This window comes from Tachypleus tridentatus, chromosome 10 (genome assembly GCF_004210375.1).
Source record: "Tachypleus tridentatus isolate NWPU-2018 chromosome 10, ASM421037v1, whole genome shotgun sequence".
NCBI classification, from domain to species: domain Eukaryota; kingdom Metazoa; phylum Arthropoda; class Merostomata; order Xiphosura; family Limulidae; genus Tachypleus; species Tachypleus tridentatus.
The window spans coordinates 132,818,826-132,841,629 of NC_134834.1; the positions used below are offsets into that span (position 1 = coordinate 132,818,826).

Genomic DNA, 22,804 nt, shown 5'->3' on the forward strand with positions numbered 1-22,804 from the left:
ACGTGCAAGGAGGAACATCTATTCCAAAACTGGTTCCTCCTGCAAAACAACACTCACCTTGTGTAGAAATATAAACATTCACAAGCTATTTAGGCCCCAAATACATTGCACTGGAATTACAGGGCTATATACTCAAGGTGCAGTGTTATATTATAGTAATATGATATTAAAGGAGCCCAACCTGAAAGTTACAAAATGTTGCCTGTCAAACCAACAGAATCACTAAGTGAAGGCAAGCAATACAAGTGAACAAATCTTCATCCCAACCAGAAGAAGCACAAAATGCAACAAACTGAACTGAAAATTATGAGTCCAGGAATCCAACCTAAAAGTTACAGAATGCCGTATGTGAGCCACTAGAATCATGAAGAAAAGGAAAGTAGCATCCAAATGAACACACCTTCCTCTTAATGTGAAGAAGCACAGAATGCAATAAAGTGAACTCAGAATTATAGGGCAATTCCCACCTCACTTAACCTGAAAAAAACAGATAATTCAGCCTGGGATTAGAAACCTAAATTCTATCTTTCCAACCTGAGAAACAAGGTAACACCTCCTGCCTATGGTATTTTTAAGGGGTCAAAGAACCCTCTTCCATGATCATGAAAAGTAATATAAAGACCCAAATGAAGGTCTTTATTCAACACAACTGGATAGTGAAGTGTTATCTCTGAACAAGAATTATGAAGAGGCTCACACATAGGCTGGTCCTGCTTTAACCTAACATCTCGTAAAAACAATCCAGAGTTATGAATGGAAGGGTGTCTAGCTTTGCCCTCTTCTCCTTAAGTGGAATAGCTAACATCACTCAGAAGGAAAAGACCTCTACTCACCACCTCAGCAACTGAAAACTGGGAGTGGCAATAAATCCCATGCTCCATTATGTAAAAGTGTGGGAAAAATTTGCACTGGGAATTCTGAGTAAAAACATTCCAGAGACAGTGCAACAGATGAACTAAAATCTCTATTTTGAAAAATTAACCAATCCAAATTTATACAATCCAGGAAACAGCAGGGATGGGGAAAATCCCTTTATGCTTTACTCATGATAGTCCATGAATGGAAGTCCAATATTGTATATTATGCATGATACTGAATAACAGTACCACCTGGAAAGTGCCAAGATGATCTTATGGAACACCCCATCTAAACAGAGTTCATTTCTACCAGGAGTTATATTTATTAGTCTATTTGTAGCTAGTGCAGATATAGAAAAAAATATCACTGGCCAGGCAGCACCCATCACTGAGTAGGATCCAAATGATAATGAAGAGAGGTTCCCTGAAATGAAATAGAACACAGATGTAATGAAGTTATTCAACTCTGTCACAACTGAGCCAGAGCATATATCGAACAGCCTAAACCTATCTGTGGAGGAAACATGTAAATCATGTAAATAGTGAAATATAAAGGTATTAGGTGTGGACCAGATACCAGCATGTACAATTTCTTACAGTGAGAGAAGCAACTGAGCTGCTAGGGAGATCAGAATATGTTGAAGTTCATGAGTTAAGACTCTAAGAAGACTCCATTTTTCCAATCAAAACCTGAAGTAAGCCATATAAAGCAAATGATGAATCCAGCCTATCAGAGTAACAGGGGATAAGTCAAATGACATAGTAGGATCCCAAGTACTGGGGTGAAACGATGTATCTCTGGACATGGAAGCAGTAGAGGGACACCAACTATTGTTGTGTTTTCCCTGTACAACGACTGGCCAAGGTCTTGCAAACTTGAAGCCAACAAGACTACTGGACAACTGGAGTATCTATGCAAATGTCCCACTGGTTCCAAAATCACCACTGAAGGATCTGCAAGTGAGCTTGACCCAAAGGAATGAGCAATTCCATGGATGCCTAAGTCCCTAAAAGAGAAACAGAAATGCACATACTGGTGGTGAAAGTGACAACTGTATTATGACCTTAACAGTGAAACTAAAAATCACCCCTAAATGGATGAGGTACTGTGTAGGAGTAAGAATAGACTTTTCCCATTTGATAAGAAATCCAATTTTTGTAGCTTCTGCTAACAGAGATTGTGAATTTATGCCAAATGAAGCCAGTCATTCATGTAATGATGAGTGTGAATTTTGCAATCCATAGGCTGGGTGAAAATAACCATCAAAGGGAAAGAAACACCTCCATTATAAACTGACTTGGCTGGATTAAGCAACTGAGACAAAAAATGTCACCAATCTCCTGTCTCTTTTTGGGGCTATAAACAGCCATAAATAAAAACCCTTGAAATAGAAGTCAACATGCTCTTTGGCTTGTTGCGCCAAAGATCCTAGATGACTTGAGCTCAATGGCTGGATGCAAGAAGGTCCTTAAGAAGTAGAAAACCAAATGGTATGAGAGACAATAAAGGAGAAAATGTGAAATGAATGACTAATTCTCTTCTAAGAATTGAATAACACACTAATTCTTGGTGAAATTCTTCCATACTTATATGAAACCTCTGAGTTGAGACCCCACAGAACTTAACCCTTATATAAAATTTGTCTTTTACAAGGCATGCAGGTGAAGAGATTCATAATACTGAAATTGCTACGGGCAGTATAATGAGGTAAAAAGATTGGAGCAAGCAAGGTATAATTCATATCAATGATCAGATTGGCAGAGAAGAGAAACTTTATCAAGATAAAGCTAAAGTGTTGAGGAGAGGTGGTGTTTTGGAAAGATTATTCTTTAACCAAGAAAACTAAAATAAACAATGTGTTATGCCAAAAAATCTAGTTATTTTCAAGGTTTAAATGACTTTCAAAACGTGGTTGTTTTTTAATCTCCCTGATCCTTATTTCTTCACAGGCAAGAAAGGTATTATGAGATGGTCTAATTTGTCCTTCAGTGATCCATATAACTACCTGATACACACACTTGAGACTTGTACTCAAGAAGTAATAAAGAACTATAGATCACTTTATTACAATTTCTTTATTTCAAGACATTTAAGCCATTTTATACAAAAGGTGCTAGTGGCATCCTCTTCATATGATATTTATAGTTCATTACTATTTTATGAAGACCTTGACCTCCCTTGAATATTTTATTTAAACTTACACTCTTGTGGCCCAAATTACACTGTGTAGAGGGACAGGTCAACTTACAGTACAGCTTTCCCATATCTAGCCTAAACAAAACAGAAGGGCATGTGACAGCTTGGCTGGATAGGTTTGAACACACTAAAAATTCCATCTCCTATGATCCAGAGATATATATACTTTAGTTGTGAGGATATATTATTATTTTTACTTTTGAAATGTTCAATACCATAATATACACAGAAGTAATAAACAAAACAAAAACTGATTCCCAAAAACAATCAAATAGTTCCTACTATGAGTCTAGAATAGATTGCCATTCAATCACATTTATCAAGTATTTTTTTGCAAATATTTCTTTTTGAAAACTGTGTGAAATGTTTATTAAACTTATTTGTACATGAGATATCACAACCCCTATCAGGCAGATTTACTAATGCAAATGCTGAGTAGTCAATTATTACCACTGATGCATTCAGTGATCTGAGGATAACATCTTACCAAACAGAATATTGGTGAGAAATATGCCACAGACAAATGATATAGCTGTATATATATATCAATACTAATCCAGCACTGCCAATGTCATGAAGAACAACAGTGAGTGTTACACAATGTTAGTAATAACAAAATGTTAGAATAAAAAAAAGAAAAGAAAATTAAACAGAAACCTTATAAACCAAGAAAAGCATTTATTAGTTTTACAAACCAACAAAAATTACTTCAAAATCACACAAAACAAGTTGTAACTGAGATGAAAATATGGTTTAAAACCAAGAAATGAACATTTTTTCAGAGACTAATCAAATTCATTTAATTAATTTAAATAATACTTTTAAAAGACATGTGCAAATTGTTTTACCATCTGCATAACTCAAATGTAACAAGCTTATGAACTGTCTTAATAGAAATGTTCTTTTCAAAAACTTTCTACTCTCAGCTATTACATTTATATAGATCATATAATTCTTAAAATTGTTTTACACATTAAATACGCACCTTCCTCTTTTCATTAGGAGAACCAATAGCAGGTGATCCAAAATTCCCTGAAGAGTTCAGAAAACCCCCTCCTGTTTGATCAAAACTATGCTGATCCATATCTAAATAAGAAACAAATGAAATGTCTTTTGCTGTTAATTCAAATTAGTTGCTTATGAAGTTAGGTATTTAGAATCTTAGTTAACATGAAATTTTTATAAATCTTAACAAAAATGCTCATAGAGCATAAAATTAAATGGACATACAGTTTCAATATTTAACACTCTTTAATGCATTTTTGTTTACATTCACACATACGCACTTCAGTACTAACAGTTCAGAAGAAATCTAAATTTTTAGATCAAACATTTAGTAAAAGTTTAATCAAGTCATTCTTTATATTAGTGATGCATTTTTTTTTATCAGAAAAAATTCCTATGACTATGAAACTTAAAATTTATCACAACTCTTCATAAATAAATATTTATTGCAGTCACTGATGCCCAAAGTTAAAACTGCATAAATGTTATGCATATAATGTGTATTCAAATACTTAATCAATAGATGATTTTCCTCTAAATGATATTTTTATAAAACAGAAAAACAAAAACAAAACTCCAAGTACCAATAACTGACAAGTCCTGTTGAATGCTGCTACTGATAATAACTCAAGAATAACAAAAATTTACACATCACAATCACCGACGTACTTTTCTTGATAGTTTTAAAAACAATTGGAAATTGACTTTATTTAAAAAAATAAAAATAAATTGTATCAAATAACCATTACTTTTATAGAATGATTAGATAATCTTTGTGTACTATTACTGTTCTTTAGTACAAAAACTACACTAAACATGACAAACTGTTTTTATGAAGCTCCAGCACCCATCTACAGTGTATTAAACCAAATATCTTTTATAAAAGTAACTCTCTTGCTACATGGTCAATTGAGTTAACCTACAACTTGACTTCAAATTGGCCTTTTAGTTTTCAAGCAATATCTGTTAATATCTTCTGGGTATATTCACTAAATGTTTCAAGCTTTCAATAGGTATTACAAACTTTTGCACAAAAAGAATCTGATTTTTGAAGCAGTATTTTTACTAAAGATTTGTCCATGAATATATAGTATTTTTTTACACTAGTCAAAGTGCAAAGTGATTTTCATTTGTATAATTGTTTAAACCTCCTAGATAAATCTAAGCTTTGTTTCTGTAAAACTTGTAATTTATCTGTTATTTTCTCCAGCCTAACTAGTCAGAGTTAGTCAATTTGATTGACATCATAACCACCATAAAAAGCCTATACTTTTTTCTTTATAGAATGACACTTAAATTTGTGAAGGAAATTGTTTGTTCACCTAAACAGCATACATCTGTTTAACTAATAATCCTATCTTGCAAGTTGTAAATCACTCGGTAAACATGTAGCTCGCATTACCCTATCATGTAACTCACAAATAATTTGTGACTTATGAAAAATATTACTACTACTTTTTTGATCTAAACTTATCTAATTTTTAAAATATAGTTACTTTTATAATAATAAATAAAAATACACATGAAACTAAGACATAAATACTTATAGGAGCCTTTTTTTGCTGTTTATGAAACTTAATCCTGTCTTTTTAAACTAATGCCACTACAATATGTAATTGTTTGTTTAATTAAATAACTAACCCATGAATACAGAATAACAACATGTGTAAAGACAGTATCCATTAACTTTGATAATTTTTCATACTTTCTAGCTATGCAACTAGAGCCATTAAGAATTCAGCTAACACTGATGTGATGATTCCCACAAGAATAAAGTTTGCACTGGAAACAAAATATAATGTAATATAATACATTATTTCACAGGTTAAAACCTTCTATAGGTCATAAATAATGCAATATTAAACATCAGAGAGAACTATTGGTAATATGTGTAAGAGAATGTAACAGGTGGGTGTGGCAAGAGGTGTTTTGTAATTTATGGCACTGTAACCAAATAAGATTGAAGACTACAAAAATTATGCTTTGTCTGAGTAGTGACAATATTTTAATGAGTAATTTACATTACATTCTATGCTTCTCAGAGGTAGTAACTAAACTATAGAAAACAGAATACCAAGAAAACAAATGTCACAATTCTCCTAGTAGGGTAAGACTTAGAATTTTCTGAAAATATTTTCTTATAAAATTATGAACCTAAAACTTGCATAACATGAGCCATTTTGCATTGGGCTCAGTATAATGTACGTGAGTTCATATATGTATTTGCATGTGTTATATATTTAGTGTAACTGATGCAGTAATTGTATCTTCACAAAATTTAGTGGACTTTTAGTACAGATTACAAGTTTTGGTACACAAAAACCAGATGTTATAATGAAGTATTGTTGCTTAACATTTGTTTGTGAAAATATCAAAACTTTCATTACTTAGCTTTCATATTATGTTTAAAAAACTATTCTTTGTCCTAAAAATCTCAAATATCTGTCTAATGTCTAAAACTTACTAAATATATTTCAAATGCTTGTCTTCAGCAAGACTATACATTTTGCCTGCTGTTTTGTGCTAGAATGAATACATAACACAAAGATACAAACATTTATTTAAGTAGCTTAAGTCTCGTAATGTTATATATTTATGTTGATTTATTATATTGACCTTCCAGTCGTGCCTGATCAATATAACATAACTTGTATTGATGTGATGCTTGTCTGCTCATGTTACCATATATATTAATATGAAACTAACCTTTAGTCTTTATAATGTGATTCTGTCTTGGCTGTGTTTTAGTGGACTAGCATTTTGTAATATATAGTTAAATTTCAGATACAATACATTATATACATTTTTTCACAACTTTCTTCTGTGCTTATTTTTTCATGTAATATAGAAGCTGAATTTCCTAAAACTTACTATTTAAGATAATTTTTCATACCTATTTTTAAAAATTGATTAGTATATCTTTTTCAATTAGTCTCCATCTTAAACACCTAAGTATAGTTTTAAATATTCATATATTTAGCCATTTATAAATTAAAATATCCCTAACACCTTTTCACTTAATTCTCACCATCAACCTCATGGTAACAAAAATGAGGAGTTTACAATAGTACACAGAGAAATAAACATTTCCTGGAAAACCTGATGACCTTCATGATGCCACTAAACTCCCTTTATATATCACCTGTTCGATTACACCACCACTCCCAGTTTGCCTCTGAAGAAGAAAGACCCATCTTTCAAAAGCACTTGGGTTATAGGGTTTTTACTTTATTTAATACAGTATATACGTATGTAGATTATTACCACTTAGTAATAAGTTATTAAAGTTATTTGTCTTAAAATATAGACCAATAAATGAAGTAAAGCAAACAATTATCTCTTCCAGCTACAGCCTTTAAATTTGTTTGTGCTGAACATAGGTTCCTAAGCCTTTTAAAATTTCTGTAAGTGGAGGATATCAAACAATGTTTTTAGGTTTTATATATATATCTACAGCTGAATAACCAAAAAATTATATATTACATTATCAATATCATAGAATTTTACTATAATTTACCAAGCTTAGTAACTAAGTTGTATTTACATCTAAAACAAATATGAAACTTAGAGCAGACTAAAAAACCTGAACTGACCTAAACCTGCTGTTATGCAAATATACTGATATTATCATTAATGTTTTAAAGGCCAATACTGACAGAAAGAGAGCAGAATTACTTCTGTAGTGGAAAAAAAGGCTTAATTAGATTAAAGATTTACAAAACCATTAAAAGAAATACAGAATAACAAAAGAAAATCAACACATATTAACTAAATGGAAATCACCTTACTAATTTGTCAGTTTTTTTAAAGAAAGAATGTTGTATCATACAGGTGAATGAAAGGATATGTATATTTAGATTTTAAAGACATTTGACACATTTCCACAGAGAAGATAGGTTGAAACATCACACTGGTGGATACTGGAAAATAACTACTTAATTGGATTGAAGGATAGTTAAGTGAGAGAAAGCAACAAGTTATTAACATTAAGTATAAAGTAGGCCAATCTGACACTGTATTTAACTCTGAAGTTACTAAGTGTATCTTAACAAAATTTAACACTTTTAGTTAACATTACAAAACTGCTGTATATAAAAAAAGAAATTTTTAAGGAAGTATTTCTGTTGAAGATTTGTCTGAGAACTTATGAACCCTTTGATCAGTAAGTCTGAGAGAAATGACATTCTCATAGAAAGCATAAAAATATATTTTTGTATTATTTTTTGGTATTACATTTGTATAACCTTCAGAACCTTCTAAATTAACATCAAACCTTTTTTTATCTAAAACTTTCCCCAAAAGAGAAGCTGAAGTATGCCTGGGGGAGGTTATGTGTTTTAAATACTTGCACCATGATATATTACTGTTGTCTGTCAGTCAGTCAATAAACACCAAAATGATATCACATAAAAGACACTTAGTGATGCAGTTTGTACTGTTGTGACACAAGTAAAATGTGCATGTGCAATGAATTATGCAAAACCTATTGGCTACAACACAGTATGACACATGAACTTGAAAAGCAAGAAATAAAAATATTTATTATTCTTAATTTTGGTTTTATTTACTCTTAAGACTTTAGTGGAGGAAGCCTTTAGAAAGGGCATCTAGTATTTTAGCTGTTATTTTCTCTATCCTAACACTTCCTGTAAAGAAATTATGAATGTACAGTGAACTGAAAAGTTGAAAAATATGAAATGAATACTTTTTTTTTAATGCATCACTTTGTATTATGTTTGTATTTTTAACTCTTAACACTTGCTCTTCTTTTCTTTTAATTTTATGGCTTTATTATCTGTGCTTTTAATCACCATCCTCCACCCAAAGCAATAACCTACACTGACAGTTCACAAGTCATCTGTCATAAACACCTTGAACAACATGGATGACTAACTTGATTTCTGCACTTTCTGGTATGCTTTAACTAATGATAATGGTTTAGAAATTTAATAATCCACTACAGTTTAATTTTAAGAATAAGTATTCTTAGCCACAAAACTGACACAAGAAGAAACTTAACTCATATACATTTTTATTGACCATAATCTAAAAATAGTAATCTAGTTACGTAAAACAATTGGTTTAAATTATCATTGGTGTAAAACATCAAATTTTAGATCAAGAACAACCATTAAAATGGAAAAAAAGTCAGCAATGGCATAATTATGTTGTAACACTCCTACTAGATCAGGGTTCACTAAACTATGGCTTGCAGGCCAGATACGGCCCTTGAGGTCATTTTGTGTGGCCCACCAGCACCTAGCCACTTGGAAATACAAAGCGATATTTCATCAAATGTCTATCTGTCATAACAAAATAAATCACACTGATGGTTGCTTTAAGCTGGAACACAAACACAAGAAGTTATGATAAAAAGAAACAAGGCTGTCACATGCATTTTTAACCAATAGGAAAATTCTTCTTTTGTCCTTGCTGCCTGTTTATTCATATCGAGGCACGTATCTATGAAAGCATTAGGATTTCAAAAATAAGTACAGACTTAACCCTCGTCCTATCAACTCGTATTGTAATTTCAGCAGCCTAGGGTTACCGCTTCACAAGCTCATTTCTCTTAGTAGTCAGGTTATGCGCTTTTCATAACTCGTTCTTAAGTAAGTGTCGTGGCAAATGTACATTTCAATACATTTTGTTTGTGCGTTCTTGGACCAGTACAATACTTTTCTCACAGCGTTCTGTGTTTTTCATTTTCAGATCCTGTTTTTTTTCACCCATCGTTATGGCTGCTTTTAAAAGAAGAAAAGTTTACTCTGAGTGTCATGCTTTCAATGAAGAATAGGGAGAAAAGTACTTCTTTGTGGAAACAAAAAACCAGAAAGCTACTTGTGTGATATGCACCAAAAGTGTTGCCGTTTTGAAAGAGTACAATCTTCAGTGTCACTATGAAACAAAACATTTATCAACATATTTGAAATTTTCAGGAAAGTTCCAATCTGAGAAATTTGAATCCATGAAACGTGCTTTAGAATCTCAAAATATCTCTTCACGAAAAAGTTTGCTGAAAATAAATCTCATACAAGTTACAAAATAGTGCATAGGATGGCAAGCAAGGAAAACCTTTTACTGATAGCAACTTCATCAAAGAGTGTATGATGGAAGCAGCAAATGAGCAGTGTCCTGAAAAAGCCAATTTCTTTGAAAGTATCAGCCTTTCAACAACTTCAGTGATCTCTGTAGAATCATTAAAGGATTTCAGAGAAAGATGTCACTGTTTGAAGCACATTTGGAAGGAGGAAACCTCTCTCATTTTTAGTGTTTCAATGAGTTTCATGCTGGAATCACAGATGATGTCAACCTGGAGATTCAGAAAAAGATTATTGCTGATTTAAATAAGCATTTTTAGAGAGATTCTTGGATCTCAACAAAATCAAAAGTGACATTCTCCTTTTTCAGAATCCTTTTGATTGTGTCAGTAAGGAGGTCATCAATTTGCAAGGAAATGACTTGTTGAAAGCAAAACACAGAGAGGGGCAACTCATTGAATTTTACAGCTGCATACCTGAAGATGATTTTTCAAAGCTGAAGCAGTTCGCATCTGGTATGGCATCAGTGTTCGGAACAACTTATGTTTGTGAACAAGCATTTTCAAAAATGAAATATGTGAAGTCGGTACATCAATCAAGGTTGACTGATGAACACTTGAAAGCAATTCTAATGATTGGATGCAGCAATTCAAAACCGAATATTTAAGATATTTTGAAAGCCAAATGCCAATTTCATAAATCTCGCTAACTTTTTTCTGGCCTAGTGAAATTCAGATATGAACTCACTATGTGAGATGTGACAATTGTTTTTGCTAATGTCACCTTCTTTGATAACCCTTTGGTAAATAAAAATGTTGGTTGTATTTCTGTTTGTATTTTATTATATGTGTGTATTGCATGCTACTCCCATGTGGCTAATGTGGCATCTTAAACTTAGTGTTAAGTCTTTTACAGAGAGCTTTCCTTCTAGCTTATGAGTATTGAACATAATGATCATGAGGCCTGCACTTCTCATTCCCCAAGTAATCTGGCCCCCTGTGAAAAAGGTTTGGTGACCCCTGTACTAGATGAACATGAAATAGAAAAGAAAACAAGTACATGGGGAAAAGACTCAGAAAGTGAGAAAAAAAATACTGTGCAAAAGAATCCCAATCCCAAATAGAGAATTACTTCTTCATATTATCCCTCCTAAGAAATGTGTGTAACTGTTGGGAAGACAACCAATAAGTTTAGGAAAATGTAGAATGAAAAAAATTATCCAACAACATATCAATTTGACAAACAGTTTCAGCTAAATGAAGTTGATAAGTGTAAGATTGTGAACTAAAAATGACTTAAGAGAAATTGGAGAAACTTTAATAAAAGAAAGTCCCAGCTTACTAGAAGCATTCCACCAAGGTTTCTAAGTCATCCAGTGAAATGAGTTTAGCATGCATTATGATACTTGAAGATTCAACAAAAATTGCCTGAATTTTTATCTAGAAAGCAGTCTTCCTTTGATAAATTATAAAGGTATAGATGATGTATGTTCAATTTTCAACAATGGCACTTGAAGAATAGCTTTAGAACCAACTTTAAAATAATTCTGTAATGAAGAAGTCTAGCTGCACTTAAGATTATAGAAATTATTATTTAAATATATTATAAATGAAAACTGTATGCTGTATAGCTGAAAACCAAAATATTTTTACATTTAAAATGAATACCTGTTTTCATTTACAAATCAATTTGACTTAATTTTTGTACTGCAGTTTGAATCAGGTCCTTAGTTCATAAACAGAATTACTTCAACTTTTTCTTTGCATGCTCTGAACAACACCTTGCATCATTAGACATATCCAAAAACCTCAATTACACTTGTGGCATTTACAATTCAATATTATTTTCAATACAAATAGCTTTTTAAAGAAACCATAAATATATTATTCCATACAAAAAAGAAAAAATAACTAAATACATTAAAAGATCAATGTATCTCTCTACCAAAAAATGTAATCTGTCCATAAATTTTAAGCACTCACTTGTGTTCCACATGTTGCAAGTTTCAGTTCACAACAAATCAGTCTCTTTAATAAAGGCCTTTGTTAATGTAGATTTTGAAAAACTGTTGAAAAATGTCAATGCATAATTTAATCAGAACAGAAAAGTATGCCATGTTAGTATCAGAGTAAATGTTTTTACACAAAATGGTAAACAAATTATGTGATACTAATATTATAATCAAATTTGGAGGTTATAAAAATCAAATCAAATCTGTTTTATTTAAAGAAGTAATGTTACTTTTTTTATATTAGTCAATACTTAAAGCATGGCTTCCATTCCTCAAAATGATTTGTGAATAAAAAGACATTCACATTAACTCAGTAGGTTTAGACAAATCTCCAAAAAATATTACTTAATATAAAGAAACACCATAAAAACAAAAATATAGCAAAAACAACTACAAGAAAATGTCAGTGGTAACAATTATGAACATAAACAGATGGAAGAAAATACATATATGTAAACTAGTATTTTTTATCATCATTAACTACATCTGGGAAAATAGATTGCAAACTAATTTTCATACACCCATTAAAACAAATTTAGAATTATACAATACACATACATATATTTTTATAATAATGTGCATATTGTATACTTTCCCTTTCTATTAAAGTTTAATATTGTAGTGTTTTATCACTAATTTTAAGGGATAGAGACTGTTTTGAGATGGAAGTCAACATTAAAAGACCATAGGAAACAAATTTCTTCTATTTTTCAGGTTTAATTACATTTCCCATGATTTGAAGATACAGCACCTCACCATAAGTACATAAAATGGCTTAAGTTAATTAAATTCTTCTTTTCCAAATGCACATGCTCAATAAAAGTATCAGCTTGTGTGGTGGTATGGTGACTAGTTTTGTTTAATGGTGTAGGGGTGGCAGAATATTCATGATAACAAAATGTCTATTCCAATTAGAAAAAAAACTTATTACATTTAGAGAAGAATCCTGTAGTTATCTCACAACAGACTAGGCTTTATATTTTCTTTGTCAGTTAGATGGCAAACATAAATGCTTAATCTTTAATCTGTCCTGAAAAATAAAGTATGAGGTATCCAACTGGATATGACTGTATACCAGAAAAATTGGCAGCTTGATTCAACAGAATGTCTTTCAAAAAACTTGCAACTTAATCTTGATGGCTGCATATGAATTGTTCAGATTCTCAAGTTAAATGATGCAATGTATCACAAGAATATATATACAATTTTCCAACAAGACTAGACAGATATTAAAAAAGAGAATCAGAAACACCAAGATATGATGGTTCATTTGAATCTAGTTCCAAGAAATCTTGATCAAGTTTTAATGTACCCACTAACACTACAACACAAGAATCTCTACAATTCTTTTGTAATGAAGCTGTTGGAAAGTTTCAAAAACTAGTACTGATGAAATTGATGTGCATATTAATAGAATTAGCTGTCAAGTTTAGATACATTAAATTCTTGCTAATATAGCAATGTTAGACTTAAATGCATTTATCATAACAAATGTGTGACTCTTATAATCACATGCAAAAAGCCTGTAATGCAAAAAAGTAGTTCAAATAATATTTTCAGTAAAATCAATTGCATTTGCTCAACTTACTTTCTACAATGAAGAATGTGGTTATAGTGAAACCATCCAGTTTGTTATGCAAAAATAAAAAAAACCAAAAAAAAACATAAGAATGTCAGTGATTTGAAATGTAGTTGAAATAGTCAGAGGTAAACTGTAGTTGTTTAGAGGACGGTTTTCCATGCTAGAAATTCAGTCAAAAACTAATTTCCCTTACTACCTCTTCTAACAGAAAATACTTATTCAGCTGCAATGGTAAAACATGCAAAGACAAAAGCTAATGAAACAATTCAGCATGTCAACCCAGGCAAGATACCTGTGACTGCCATGGATCAGACTTTATATACCCTTGCTAAGCAGATCCAGTAGACAAATCCTGAAACACATGGTGAAGACAAATTTGTAGCTGTCATAGAAGAGGGGTCTGCATATTAAGATAGTTATTCTTAAGACTTTAGTGACTGGCTTGATGGCAGTAGATGGTCTGAGCTGATAGAAAAAAATTAGTGTTGTAACATCAGAGAGAGTTGAAGTTCTGTTAAGTGCCTCTCATGTGAAGTATACACAGTTTGCCCACCAGGTCACCACAGTTGACAAGCTCCATATAAAGAGAAGAAGATTGGTGCAAAAAGAAATCAAAGAAATAACTGCAGTTTATTTGTTGTTTTTTTTAACTGGGATGTTTTGAAAGGGTCTGGGATCTTACTAAACCTTTACATAATGATACATAAAGAAAACTGATTTATATATTGCTATTCTACACAATGCTGTTCCATTATTTTTTGGTCTTGACCCCATGCAATATGCATATTGGTTACCTATATATGTTTGTAATAAGGCAGGACTGAAAGAATCTCATCCTACCCTACATGGAGATGCCATCAAAAGCAAATTTGTTGTACAAAGTTCCAGCCAAGAGAGTGATAAAATATATATATATATTTCTTTCCAAGTCAATAAGTTACTTGCAATGGATGCTAGACAAACAAATATTCACAACACAAGTAAAAGAGCCCTCACAGCACAAAGTGATCCATGTTGCCATAAATGTACTTATTGGAATGGTTCACACCAGTGTAGTCATTATTGTTATATCACAAGTGCAAAATCTGCTTCTAATAGAATGACAGGTTAAGAGATGCCAGTGTCAAAGAACTGTAAAATCCCAAATCAGTAACTGGAAAGGTCATACAAAAGTATATTAGTAGACCTGATAGAATTGAAGTTTAAAAATATTTCAACATTTAAAATTCTTGAAAACAGTGGAAAAAGATTACTTGCATATAGACACTATAAACAAATCAAAACCCTTCTCAAATATTAAAGTCATAAAAACAAATACGGTATATACTTTTGGATAAAGATGGTTTAAATTCCTTTTAATACACAACTGATGATATATATTCCATTTCTGTTGATAAATGGTTGTAACTGCTATACAAAGAGATTTTAGTTAAATACAGAGAACCTTTTACAAGTTAAACCCTTATCTTGGTCATAGCTTCCATCATGAAAACTGAGTTTTCAATTATCTGGATAGAGTATGTCTAATCAATCTTGTCTCAAAGAAGAGTGCCAATGTTGAAGTGGTAAACGTGGACATTCCTAAAGATACTGAAGCAGAAACTATGCTTGAACTGGGCAATATGGTGCAACCAAGAGTAGAACATAACAGTCAGAACCCAGGGTTGGTTGGTTGATTTAGTGTTTTATGACACAAAGCAGCTAGGCTATCTGTGCAAACATCTGGTAAAAAGTTAAAAGTAAATTTAGTAAAATTCATAAAAGGAAATTAAGGTAAAACAAAAAGTTTAGAAAACATAAATAGCATAAAACCAATGTTTACATCTAGTCTACAATGTCAAGAAAAAAACTACAGTAATTCAAGTTGTAAAGGACTTTGTGTAGCATAACTGTAATAATCATAACTTGCCAAAAAGACTAACAGGTAAGTACAAAAACCATCATCAGTCACCTGAAGTTGGCCTTTCCAGTCCTGGTTTCGAGTTATCTAATGTTTTGGCCAGTTTCTAATTTCAAATTGAACTAGATGAACTGTGATTTTTAAAAAGCAGCTACATTAAAAAGGTGCAATGTATAAACTAAAACTTAAATGGCATTAAAAAGATGAATGGCCTTCAAAAAACTAAAGACATTAGCAAGGTGGACAGTGCCACCATCACCAATAACACTGTCTAACGTTATGGACAAACCTTGAGACAGAATATGGTGAAAATGGTGCTGCCGTTGTGAATCGTAATGATGACAAGAAACTAAAATGTGGCTTATTGTGATCTGAGTGTTACACAAACTACACACTGGTACATCAGTTCCAGATAAAGAAAATAATGAGTTAAAAAACTGTGACCAATGTGTAGTCCAGTTAGAACACATTCCTCTTGCCGATCCTTACGGAAATAAGACGGCCAAAGTCCAATATAGGGTTTAATTTGAAAAAGCTTGTTTTCGTGTTGCTCACTCCAAGTCAACTGCCAGCTGACATGGAGCCAAGCCTTGAATACAGGACCATAGTCCATGTATGGGATAGGCACAGCAGTGATAGTTCCAGAGCAGATAGACTTAGCTGAAGTGTCAGCGAGCTCGTTCCCATGAATACCAACGTGGCCCGATATTCAGAAAAACTGGATAGAAGCAGATGTTAAAGAGAGATGGGCCAGTCAGTTTTGAATATCAGTGAAAACAGGGTGTGAACTAACGTGAAGTGATTCCAGGGCCAGTAGAGAAATAAGTGAGTTAGTATAAATAGTGCAGTTTGAGTACTGTTTAGTTTTAATGTGATCCAAGGCAAGAGAAATGGTGTACAGTTCAGCAGTGAACACAGAAGCTGTAGATGGGATTCTGCACACAACAAACCATGGCAGAGCCCACACAGTCACCTGATTTCCAACCATCTGTATAAATAGGAATGGAAGGATGGTTCAAAAGATATTCGGCAAATAGCAGACAGTATTTCCAATCAGGAGTGTATACTTTTTTCAGATGACTTAAAGATAGGTCACAACTGAGGACTGTAAGAAGCCATGGTGGGATGGACTGACCAGTAGATACAGCAATGTTATCCAAGTACAAACCCAATTCATCCAACTGAGCCTTGATACGAAGGTTAAAAGGGGCAATGTTCAGTGATGGCATTAATTTTTATACTGAAAAGTGTAACACTCAGAACACAGCCCCAAAGGACTCCAAGTTCCTATAGAAAAGAATGAGAAAGTGTCAAACCCAAACGAACTCAGAATCTCCTGTACATTAAAAAAAATGTAATAAAAATGGGCAAATAGCCAGGTAACACATATATATGGAGATCTCGCAAAATGCCACACCTCCATGTTATATCATAAGCCTTCTCAATGTCAAAGAATATTGATACAAGATGTTGTCATTTGAGACAGACTTCTCTGATTGACGTTTCAAGTCGAATCAGGTGGTCCATGGTGAAGCCCTGTTGTCAGAACCTACACTGGGTGAGCAAGAGAAGGTTGTTTGATTCAAGGAACCAAACAAAATGAGCATTAACCATCCTATCTAAGGTTGTACAGAGACAGCTCGTAAAAGCAATTGGACAGTAGTTTGAAGGAATCTTGGGATCCTTCCCAGGCTTGAAGAAAGGTAGGACAATACCCTGGTGCCAGGCATAAGGAAAAACATTCTCCTGCTAGATCTGGTTTAAAACAATCAGAAGGATAGCAAAAGAAGCAGGAGATAGATGATGCAGCATCTCATAGTGTATATAATCAGGTCCAACTGATGAACTGCCAGACCGATGAAGAGCCAGTTTGAGTTCCACCACTGTAAAGGGACGATTATAGTCATAGAGACAAACAGCTTGAAAGGAAAGAAGTTATTGCTCTGCCCAAGTCTTGATGGCTATGAAGGTGGAAGAAGAAGCAAAAGTGCTAGATACCCGTATAAAGCTTTCACCTAGAGTATCGACGATGCTCTGGGTATCAGCCACTTCCTGGCCAACAGTGAGCAAGATCGAGAGGGGGACAGAGTGATATTGCCCACTGACCTTTTGAATCTTGTCCCATATGATTTTGGAACTGGTAGTAGAAGATATGCTGGTTGTGAACTTAATCCAAGATTTCTTCTGGCTTTGCTGTTTTACCCATCAAGCATGTGCATGGGCCCACTGAAAAGCAATGCTGTTCGAGAGTGTGGGATATCTACAAAGTATCCCAGGCTCGGTTTTGCATCTTCCATGCCATGTCACAGGCAGAATTCCACCATGGATGAGGATATAGTGGAAAACGTGTCAATGTTTTAGAAATACAGTATAATACAGTCAGTTACTGCTGCCACACAGTCAGCTATTGATGGCTTACAGACAATGGCTGGATCAAGTTCTGTGAGGGCAGTGAAAGAGGGCCAAGTTTCCTTGATCTAGCTTCTACAGGGGCATGCGGGTTGGGTGACATCAACCATGGCCAGTCTCTCTCAAGATTATAGGTAAATAATCACTGGCTTGTGGACTGCTGTCATCCCTCCATGAAAAATGGGAAAATAATGAAAGGGAGCAAAGTGAGAGATCAATAACAGTAAAGGACTGACTAGGTGCATGAAAATAAGTAGAAAAACCAGTATTGAAAAGAGAAAGGTTGTGATCAGAGAGCATATGCTCTAGAAAGCGACCCCTCCTATCAATATCAGCACTTCCCCAGAGGTGATGATGTCCATTAAAATCCCCCAGGTTGGAAAAGGGAGACAGCAACTGTTCAATGAAAGCATTAAGGTCTGATTGATCATATGTCTCTCCAGGTAACAGGTAGAGAGAACAAACAGTGATGGTATGACCCTAAGAAACACGGATGGCTACGGCCTCCAAGGGTGTGTCAAGTGGCAAAGACAGGGTGAGCACATGCTGATCAACAAACAGTGCCACCCCTCCATCACATAGCCTGTCATTTCTGTATAAAAAAAACTGTCAAAAGGTGACTATATCGGCAGGTTTCATGTTTCCTGTAAGGAAAGACAAACAGGATGGTAAGAAGTAATCAGTTTTGATGTCATCCAGATTAGAATGTAAACCTCGACAGTTCCATTGTATCAGGGTAGCTATTTTTATTAACGTGTAGGTGAATTAGGTGGAGAACCCTTCTGTTTATGACCACATCTTTTTTCCTTACTGTCCTTATGTGAGGGAGGTCTATCGACCTCAATGGATCCTGCCCTGGATCGATTGGGCAGGTCTTTGCCATTGGAAGGGGATTCCAGAGACTAAGGATGTGAACGAATGATTGTTTTGCATCTTGGGGTGAGAGAAGAAGATGGATCCAAGGAAAGCCTGTACCTGGAACCAAAGGATGTGGATCTTGGGGTTTGGTTGAATGTATACAAGGGACAGAGATAGGTGTTGAAGTTGATTCATCAATTTTTTTAACCATGGAAGTCAAAAGACTTTTCATTTGTTTGGAGTATGATTCTTTAGAAGGCACAGAAATATCTGTCTGCACTCCCACAGTAGTTGTGGAATGAAGTGCAGCAGCATACTTCCGAGATGTATAAGGATAAGTAATGTTATGAACTGTTTTCAAATGATGCACCTCTTTTTCTTCCAACTATTTAGGGCAAGAACGAAACTAGAACGAGTGACAGCCATTGCAACTGATGCAATGAGGGTCCTTTTCACACTCGTAGGCATCATGGTCCTTGCCACTGCAACGAGCACACATCAAGGAACCACAACATGACGTCTTCAAGTGACCGAACTTTTGACACTGGAAACATCGGAGAGGGTTTGGAATGTATGGCCGTACTCTACAATTAAGATAACCTACCTTGATGGTGGCAGGTGGACATGGTGACATAAATGTGAGAATGAGGACATTGGTTAGCACCACAATTCTATCTTTGGAAGTGGAGATACGCCTCACTTCAGAAGCTCCTTGGGTGGAGAACCAGCAAGAATCTCCGACTCTGGGATGTTCTTCAAATCCCTCTCAACAATAACTCTTTGTGATGAATTCAAAGTAGCATGAGGTGTTACCTCAGTAGGTATATCCCCAATTGCCTTTGAATGCAAGAAGAGTTCACTGTACTGAGATGTGGATGTTTCCACCAATATGTCACCAGATCGAAGCTTCTTTACTGACTTTGGAGAGCCAACAAGTCCCTCTAGCCCCTTCTGAATGAAAAAAGGATACATTTGCCCCAAAGGTTTGTCTGAAAGTGAGTGCAATATAAGAAAATGAGGTACAACAGGTGGTACAGATGGTGAGGATTGCTGCTCTGAATCTTCAAGATGTGGTCATTTACCTATAGACTGTTTTTTCACTATTTTATTGAGATTTTTAATTGGAGTACCCATAATAAAGAGAGGGAAATTTCTATGCCCACTGACCCCACCTACCATGGAGCAAGGGGACACACTACAATGTCAAACAAGGACACTGCAGCAATGCCAGGGTTTCATGAGCACTATACCCAAACACCAGCATCAGATATAATGTTCACAACACTTGTTGAGAACATCCAACACTAGTACTTGTTTGACCCTAGCCCAAATGGACCAGCAAATTGACCCAAGGGGCCACCCCAAGGCTGCCCATTTACAGGAATTCAAGGCTAAAGTGGTGTGTTAGGGTTGGACCCCTCAGCCACCAGAATGCTCTCCTCCCCTTCACGGGTTGCTGTGCATGGCAAACACGTGGGTGGATGTTTGGATCCCAAAGGAGGTAAACTGAACAGAGCCTTCCCTGGCAGGTCCCCTCACCAGGTACAAAACTCCACACTGAGGGGCAGAATCCAGGGCAAAAGCCAAATTAGGAAAAAAGTATATACAGATGTAAATCTGTCCAGTCCTGACTGAATGCATCTATTGCTAGTGATTGAGAATGTGGTATCAGAGACCAAAGCAAATGCAGTTGAGAATTCCAATGAGTCACAAACTGAGAGTACAACCTTGCGATGTACCATCCATTCTTTAGGAAGAATCCAACTGGGTAAGAACAAGTAATCTACAATTAAATTCCTCACTTCTGGAACATGACATGCTAAGAGACTGATACCATGGGAATGAGCCCAGTTGAGAAAATCCAAAATAAAAGAAAACAACAACAAAGGTCTCTAGAATGTGTGCCTCCTTGACATGAAAGTAGATACCACCATGGAACTGTTGGAATATATCAGAACAATTTTTCCCTTTGAGAGACGGACCTTAAACCATTGCCACAGTATTGAAAAAAGTTACCTAACACACATATAGAGGACAGACTCATCTTCTGTCCAAGTACCCAAGAACTCTTGACCTTAAAGACAAGCTTCCCTGATCTGTAAAGTAATCACAGATTCCAAACTAGATTTGTACAGGTCCATTTATTGAGAATCTAAATACATCTCCTCTTGGTGGAGATAAGCGAAAGTATGCTGATCCGATAAACATGAGGAACAAGGCCCACCTATCCCACTGCTTAACTGAATGGCAAATCTCCCAACATGAACAATATCAGGAGGAGGAAAACAAAGTATTCACTTCCTCAGACTACAATAGTATTAGACCTTTGTTAACTCTATATGATGTACTAAGGTTAATTCTGAGGTTAAAAAAAGCTTCTTTCTTTTTATCTATAGTTTTCATATATTTTTGGTTTTACAAACCTGCCATTTCACTTTTATATGGTACAGCAGGGTGACTTTTAATAACTTTTATTAACTGAATAAGCAATTTTAAGTTTTTAAATTTTTTGGATTTTTAAGGAAATAAACTTTTATTCTCTTTTCTCTATTAATTTTTCTATCATCTTTTAAACATTTCAGTTTCTGTATATCCATTAGCAGTTGAAAGAGCTAAAGGTAATTAATTATCCTAGTACTATCAGTACTAATAGTAGTGTGGAACATGTAGCAGTAATTATTATAATATTCTTTAGTTTAAGTTCGAGCCCAAAAGAAAGTGTTAAATTATTTCAACCACATTATGTCCGTTACAATCTTAGTTTCTTTCACCCAATGCCAATCATTTTAGGTAAAATATACGCAGCCTTTAATGTAATATAAAAGTGTAACAACTAATGTTAATCATTTAGTACGCTAAATATTATGTAGGGGGAATCATTTTTATGTAAAAATATTATGCTTATATAGTTATAACACAGTTGCTTATGCTCTTCAACACTTTCTATATAGTTTAAAGTTTTCTGATGAAGTATTAGCATTTTTGTCTTGAAACAGCCTCATGGATGTCGACACCTTGTAAATGGAAAACTCTTGATTTCACAAATTAAAGAATCCTTTCAAACACTATGCACACGGGTCTGCTATATTTCTATATAAATTATATCATTAATACTCGTACTAATAGTAGTACTGCATTGGTAATACTTTTAACAAATAGCCAACACACTCCAGGGGCAGAAAGTGAAAGCTGCTATAAAAATTAAAAAGAGAATTACTCTTCTTTAAAGAACAAAAAACAACCATTTGTAATAACTAAGTTTTAAACATCAATTATACCTTATACTTACTATGAAGACTTTAAACGAACAGTTCAATGTACAATATCAAATTAAACGCGGGAAGCCTTTCGATACTCTCAAACAAAGAAGTTCATGTTTCATAGAGGGCGATCAAATTATAATTTAATGTAATTTATTTTATTGTTTATGTATTTCTTCCCTCCATTTCTTTAGCTTCGCTGTATGTTTTTTATTTGCTTTAAAAATCTAGCTTATTTACCTTCTACTACAAAGTAAATATTTAATAAGTTACTTTTTATCTAATAAAACTTTAGCGGTGAGGTATAGATTCAAGGGTTGTATTTTATTATGTAAAACAAATGCTAAATTGTTAGCCACATTATGTGTCATTTCCTGGTCTGACAAGGAAATCAAAAGCATACTATATGAAGTTAACTGAGCTTGCTGAGAGAAATTAAACTAGATATACGTAAACTATATTTGTGAGTTATTAAAGAAATACATAAGTGCAGAGATTTATTTGGTTGTTACTTGTAATATTTTTTAAAATATAAGTCTAAGGAGATTATAATTTCATTGTACAGATCACTTGTTGGACTACATTTAGAATACTTTGTTCATCCTTAAGTTTCTTACGTTAGGAACGACATTGAGCTGTGGAAAAGGATTCCGAGGAGGGTTAAGAAAATGGTGTCTGGGATGG

General features: G+C 34.0%; 1 protein-coding gene across 6 annotated transcripts in view; it reads right to left on the reverse strand.

The window, feature by feature from the left end:
• RPA2 (Replication protein A2) overlaps nucleotides 1–22,287 on the reverse strand; it is a 37,855-nt gene extending 15,568 nt beyond the window's left edge. For 2 of the 6 annotated variants that reach the window (XM_076463764.1, XM_076463759.1), the window contains exons 1-3: nucleotides 22,150–22,287; nucleotides 12,083–12,165; nucleotides 4,040–4,140 (exon numbers count right to left, since the gene is read on the reverse strand). In XM_076463764.1, coding sequence (XP_076319879.1) covers nucleotides 4,040–4,140; nucleotides 12,083–12,095 — 114 coding nt within the window. In that variant the 5' untranslated portion in view covers nucleotides 12,096–12,165; nucleotides 22,150–22,287. Of the gene's footprint in view, nucleotides 1–4,039; nucleotides 4,141–12,082; nucleotides 12,166–15,020; nucleotides 15,416–22,138 lie in introns of all 6 variants that reach the window. The other 4 variants (XM_076463761.1, XM_076463760.1, XM_076463762.1 and 1 more) reach the window with 4 other exon arrangements.
• Nucleotides 22,288–22,804: the final 517 nt, after the last annotated feature.